The 6,495-nt window shown below is 45.1% G+C and overlaps 1 protein-coding gene across 4 annotated transcripts; it reads left to right on the forward strand.

The window, feature by feature from the left end:
- Positions 1-1,007: 1,007 nt before the first annotated feature.
- On the forward strand, positions 1,008-4,545 carry LOC123137181 (cellulose synthase A catalytic subunit 3 [UDP-forming]). Of its 4 annotated transcripts, XR_006467839.1 has the most exons (6): positions 1,011-1,250; positions 1,355-1,574; positions 2,853-2,974; positions 3,068-3,184; positions 3,332-4,266; positions 4,436-4,535. XR_006467839.1 is itself a non-coding variant. In XM_044556811.1 (4 exons), the coding sequence occupies exons 1-3, from the start codon at positions 1,379-1,381 to the stop codon at positions 3,131-3,133; spliced, it is 384 nt and encodes a 127-aa protein (XP_044412746.1). In that variant the 5' UTR covers positions 1,008-1,378; the 3' UTR covers positions 3,134-3,184; positions 3,332-3,591. The 4 variants fall into 4 exon arrangements, 1 of the variants encoding a protein (XP_044412746.1); XR_006467838.1 differs by having other exon boundaries at positions 1,008-1,250; positions 1,355-2,974; XM_044556811.1 differs by lacking the exon at positions 4,436-4,535 and having other exon boundaries at positions 1,008-1,574; positions 3,332-3,591.
- The last annotated feature ends 1,950 nt before the right edge of the window (positions 4,546-6,495 follow it).

Consider the following 6,495-nt stretch of genomic DNA (forward strand, 5'->3'; position numbering starts at 1 on the left):
TGGAAAATGAATTTTCTGTGCAAAGAAAGTGAAAACTCCCCAAAGCAACATTGTTTGGAATTCCAAGATGCACCCTTGTGCACAATATGAGATCATTTGAACAAACTATGCAATGAATGTGGCCATAAGATTGATTATTTGGCTTGAAAGCCATGAATCTTCACGTATGATAGCTCATTTCTGAGAACACTTTTTTAAAATAATTGCCGTATTACAAGTTTATTATTTTTCCTGGAAACTTGGTCATATGTAATGACACAATGCGAAGGTTTTCCAGTTTTTTGATTTTTTTTGAATTTTTTATGCCTATTTCAAAATGCGGTCAAAACGACGGGCTTGACTGTTCCTAGCTAGTGGTTGAATCTTGGAAAACGTTCAATGTTTCTCTGATTAAAAGTACCTAGAAATAATTTTTGGAAAAAATAAAGAGCAAAATAAGAGGCACCTGTAGTTCAAATTTGACCCGCTTCCAACTGAATCGGCGGAAATTTGTCTTTTTCATCTGAGGTGGATCAAAACTTTTGACACCCAACCATTTGGTCAATTATATAGTAAATGTGGACTAGTATTTTAGAAAATATATGGAGTCCAATTTTTCAAAAAATATTTGATAGGTTCGTCACAAAAAAAACAATTTTTGCCACTTGAAAAATGATTAAAAATAGATAGAAAGATCATAAATGCATACAAATTGGTGCTCATCCATACAATGTGGGCTAACTCTAGTGAAAATTTGTGTGGTGCCCTTTTGCAAAATATTTTTGATAGCTGCTTCACAAAATCCCTCTATTTTTAGTATTTGAAAACTATTTTAAATCACTAATTTTCCGAACCAATCAGAACACTTCCCACGAATCACCCTATTGTAGCTGATCTGAACCGTCCATATTCAGGAGATCCAACGCCTCTCACGACTCTCACCCCAAACCAAGCCCTAGCAGCCCGAGGCCGCCTCTCTCTCCCCCTCTCCCCCAGAACACACCCGCCGCCGCCTCTCTCTCCCCTTCTCCCCGATCCAGATCGACGACGACGGCCCCCCCGTCGCCGCCCCCTCCTCCCCCATCCCGCCGCCGCCTCTCTCTCCCATCCATCCCCTCCCCACCCATCCTCCCCCTTGTCTCGCTCCCACCCACAGACGCCGCCACTGCCCCAACCCAAACCATCTCCCTCCTACCTCGATCCGCTGTCACACCCACCGTCGACGACCCAGATCAAGCAGGCGAGGCAGTGCTTCCAGACCCGCGACAGCGGTAGTGGGCTCGCGACCTACTCCATCGTGATCCTCTCCATCCCGTCCCCTTCCTCCCCGCAGCGGAACCTTGGTTTTGACCCGTCTCGTTGCTGTGTGCACAAGTCCGGGAGGCATGGGGCCGGGGACATGTGCCAGATCTGCCCCGACGGCCTGGGCACCACGATGGAAGGCGAGGTCCTCACCGCCTTCGACGTCTGCCGCTTCCTGATCTACGTGCACGAGCGCAAGGAGGGCACCCAGGCCTGCCTCCAGCGCTTCTGCCAACTCGACCGCAGCGCAAAGCGCTTCTGCCTGCTCCGCCCCCGCCCGCCCCGGGCCGCCAGTACTTCCCCTGCCCCCCCTCTGACCCTGCTTCTTGATTTTGATCTGTGCTGTACCGCTGTACGAACCCGCTGCTGCTTATCCCATCGCTGTCGCGTGCTGTCGAGTTAGCTTCTCATGCCACTGCTGTATGATTTCGTATGATGAGTCGATTAGAGGAGATGGGCGGAGAAGGAGATTTTGGGATGCATGCCATGCTAGGATCTACTATACAGGAGGTAGGGCGGGAGCTGGTAGTAGGCCGCGTCGGTTCTCAGTCAAGTCCCAAAGGACGCAACAACCCCTGGGAGAGTTTTTTCTTGCAAATAACTGCGCCAATAGATGGGATTCGCCCGAGACGGTGCTCTGAGGAAGAGTTTAGGCATAACACCGGATTAAGAGGCTTGACAATCGGTCATGGTTAACCTCACCATAAAACTTCAGAAGCTAATCCTACAAAGATAACGAACTCGATAATGCAGGCTGGTCATGATTGTACTGATCACTGAGTTAACTATGTTTTTAGGATTGGTTTCTTTTGTTTTATCTTCTGGGCAATCGTCGTTGCTAGTGACATCAGGGTTGAATAGGTTGACGACAACGCACTTGTTACTGATGAACACAATGATTAAAGAGAACCAACCTGCTTCTGTTCATTTCTGCTACACTGTTTCTACCTGTTTGCGTGTAGAACCATTCTTGAGCCTGAATGGTACTACTTTTCTTGTTTTTTGTCTTTTTTGTTCTTATGAAAAATCTTTTGTTCATTTTATTATATACATGCTAGAGCACACCTCACGAGGATCACCTTTGAATCATGCTAAGTTACGAAGTTGGCAATACCTTTGAATCACCTTCGCCCCTCCCGCGTGCTGAACATGTGCAGGTGGACTTGTTGCTCCATGTTCTGCAGCTGCAGGCGCATCTTCAGTTTACTGCCTGTTTTTGCTAAGCAATGTGCCAATGGAAGCATGCATGGTTTGGCTATATGAAGTTCATCAAATCATAAAAGAGTGAATAGGTGTTGGCTTTAGAGTGCTAGCTTGTATACTCTAGCAGGCGAAGCACGTACGTGCAAGCTAACTTCAACAAAGCAGACTAGTAGCTTAATTGATTCTTTGTTAGCTAGCAGTACTCGGATGACTAACTGACTGTGTATTTGTACTAGTAGCTAGCAGTACTCGGACTAGTAGCTAGCAGTACTCGGATGACTAACTGACTGTGTATTACAATTGCTGGGTGCACTTATGATACACTTAGTGTGCCACCTCCAGATGACCAACTGACTGTGTATTTGTAGTAGCACGTGCCGACGAAGCAGGAACACAGAGTTGCGGAGAGCAGCAGCTCACAATCGTGGTCAGGGACCGACTGTCCGAGAGTAGACCGTGGAGACGTGGAGTTCAGTCCAGGCAGTTCCTTGTAATATTTTGGATCTCATTTTTGTTATGATGAATTGATATATAATGATGTTTGATCTGCTTCTTCTTGATTCCTTACTTGTTGACATTGCAGTCGCGTAGATTTTGCTGGTTGTGGCATTGCTTGAATTTGGGTTATTGGATAGCTGGAGCTGCGTAGGATTTCTTCTAATTTACTACAGGAGACGAAGACCACGCTTCATGAATTCAGGTGCTCTCTCTCATTTTTCTTGTAACAATGTTGCCAAAAAGGCATTTATCTGGTTGTGACAAAATAAAAGAAAGAATAAACTTGTAGATAAAATCATTGGAGCTTGTATATCGAAATCCTATAATTATATACTCTCTGTGCTCCCAGGGCACCCCCGAGGTGGTCATGTGGGATCCTCTCGAACAACTCGTGCTCGCTGTCGACTTCGATGGCAGGGTCACCCGCTCCATCGGCCCCCTCTCCGGCGGGATGTACTACTCGGATTTCATCCCCTACGTCAACTCATACACAGAGATCTACATGTACTACTCGGATTAAACTCTGTTCTGCTGTACAATTACACTCGCAAGCTGTCTTACCGTATTATTGGATCTGTTAATCACTGCCTACATGTTAGATCGGTTTGATTTTGAGATGCAGCAAGACTTCAATGTTTCTGAATTCTGATGTGAAAGCATGTCTATGTCAGTTGAACTTTGCACGACTGTTCCTGTAGAACATTGGTTATAGCGTACATGGCCATTAGAAACGCGGAAGCTTACTGTGGCTATGGTCGCCCACGCTCTGCTTCTCCTGGTCTCTGTGTACCCTGCTTGCATACTGTCTGTTTGTGATTTATTCTAGCAAGTATCCGTTCATGAGAAATAAGCTCTCCAGGATTCACCGGACCAACAACTAGTTCTAGCATGTTTATTTCAAGCAATTTCTGATTCATGCTGTTTGATGAATCAGTACCCATGTCGGGAGACTAGTAGAACTTGCAAACTTTAGTCACTTATCCTGCTGTTCATGTCCATAGTGATGAGAATTTATGGGTATTGCTATTTGCCTCTGGTGACATGTGAGAAGCACTCATCTACTCCCTCCGTCCAAAAATACGTGTCGGAGGAATGGATGTATCTAGACATATTTTAGTTCTAGGTACATCCATTTTTATGCATTTCTGCGACAAGTATTTCCGGACGGAGGGAGTATATGTTTATATTTTGAGCAGCTGGGTACAACTACAGTTGCAAAATCATCCAGCCAAATTTTGGGAGGATGGCATAAAAGATTACATAACCCATGCTTTCGAAATCATGGTAAGCTTCACAAGCTTGTAAGGTGTTTTCTATTTGCAAGTGACTTTACATCAAGTTACTGTTTCTCAACAGAAATTCTAGACTGTGTAGCTTTTTATTGTTCTCTCCACTTATTTGTACAGCCAAGGATGCTTACTTAACTGTATAGCTCTTTATTGTTCTTTTCTAGGTATTCTATTTATGCTTCATTCTGAAATCTATTGTGCACTGCCAAGTCCATGAGGCGAAGCGCTCACTGCTCGACTATTTCTTTACTGAACTGGGAGCAACAAAGGCAAGATATTCAAAACAAGCTGAAGTCCTTTTGATTCTTGATTTAGCATACACATGCAACCTGATTGGTGATGTTACTATAGATATGATGTAGGTTTAATGCTTACAATTTTTTGATGTGATGCATGTCACCTTTCGAAATATGAAGATGCTCTATCACTGTTGCTGGCAATCTGGCATATCATAACAGTCTTACCCCTTGTTCTGTCACTAGCATACACTACAGTTTTAGATAAAAGGGGGCATATCATTTGCTCTATAAAATGGATTGATATTAATTTATTTGGACTTGCACACATTAGGTAAGGAAGGATCGCCAATCTGGGTGTCCAAATGATAGTAAAACCTAGGCTCTTGCACGGTTCTTGGATTTATTTTTAGCATATATTACCCATACCGAGACTGAACATGTCGATTTTCTTCTCATCTACAGGAGAGTTATGTTCTGATTTTTTTGAAGAAGCTGGAAGTCCAAGACAACGACTTGCTTTACATGTTTGTTGTAATGCCGTATTTTCTGGGAATTTGGATATAATGTTGATCTTGCTGAGAATTTGGTGTATATTTGCTTGCTGAACTTATTATTCAAATGCTAGAATATATGTACAAATCCTTGGAATTTTATTGTATGTATTTTTGAAATGTATTCTTGGATTTAAAGTGGTCAAAAACAGAATATATTGGTATTGAATTTGGGTTGATTTATGTCTGTGCTGTAAATTGTATTTGAAATAAAGAGGCATGGCCCAAATTAAAAACTGGCTGAAATGTCTATTGTACCAAATGAAAAACTGCTCGAAATGGCTACAGCCCAAAACAATTGGATCGCAAAGAGGCCAAGGCCCAAAAATTGGATCGCAAAAAGGCCAAGGCCCAAAAATTAAATGCACAGTAAAAATCGTGAGGCCCAAATTTAAAATGGACCGCAAAATGCCCAAAGCAGTTGACCAAAATTGGCAGGAAAAAAATGCAAATGGGCTGAATTAATGGGCTTGGCCCATATAAACACCGAATTGGACCGGGCTGATTCTTGTGCCACATTGGATTGCCACGTCGGATGCCTACATGGCCTTGGCAGAGAGCTAGTGACCAAAACAAGACACTAGGCATATTTTGGTTGTAAATGTCTACGACCTTCTCACAGAAAAGGTCAAAAATGTCAGTTTACGACGGCCAACTTTTGACCTTCTGGTTTTGGCCACAAAAAGGTCGCAAATAAAAACTATGACCATTTAGTGACCAATAGTGATGGTCACAAGTTGACATATTTCTTGTAGTGTGGAAGGCTGCTGGTGGAGCTAGGGGCACCACACCCGCCCCTGCATCCAACTCCCCGGCAAATTGCCTTGCCGGGAAAGGGGTACAGGTGCAGCTGATGGTGCCACCACCTGACGGTGACGGTGGGGCTGGGGTTCAGCCAGAGTCGGAGTCGTCGTCCTCCCGGTCGAAGCCATCGTCATCACCGTCACTGTCCTCATCGTCGCTATCGCTCAAGGAGGAGCTTTCGTTGTTAGTCTAGCTCTCTGCGTAGCACCCAAAGCGAGCACCCAAGCACCCAAAGACCTTGAGGAGAGTAGATCGGCCTCCATTATTTAAAATGGAGGATGTGCCCCTCCGACAAGTTGTGGGCGCGAACAAAGGTCTTGCAGCCACGATGCACGAACATGACGTGAGGGGTAGGGAAATCCACATCCACCAGCATGCCACCATTCTCGCAACCCCTCATGTGCAGCTTCAACGCGCGCGGCTGTTTGAGCTCCATCACCCTTGCAAATGGGGTAGGGAGTCGGAGGCGACCGGACGGAGACTTGTACAATCTGATGATGAACTCCAGAGGTTGGTCTCCAACATGGCCTTCCACCGGGGGAGGGGCGGCCGGTGGGGGCGCAATTAGAGCACCACCGCGTCCACCTCCGCCCCGTGAACCACGACGATCACGACCTCGCCCCCTCCAAC

Source organism: Triticum aestivum, chromosome 6B (genome assembly GCF_018294505.1).
Source record: "Triticum aestivum cultivar Chinese Spring chromosome 6B, IWGSC CS RefSeq v2.1, whole genome shotgun sequence".
In the NCBI taxonomy this organism is placed as follows: domain Eukaryota; kingdom Viridiplantae; phylum Streptophyta; class Magnoliopsida; order Poales; family Poaceae; genus Triticum; species Triticum aestivum.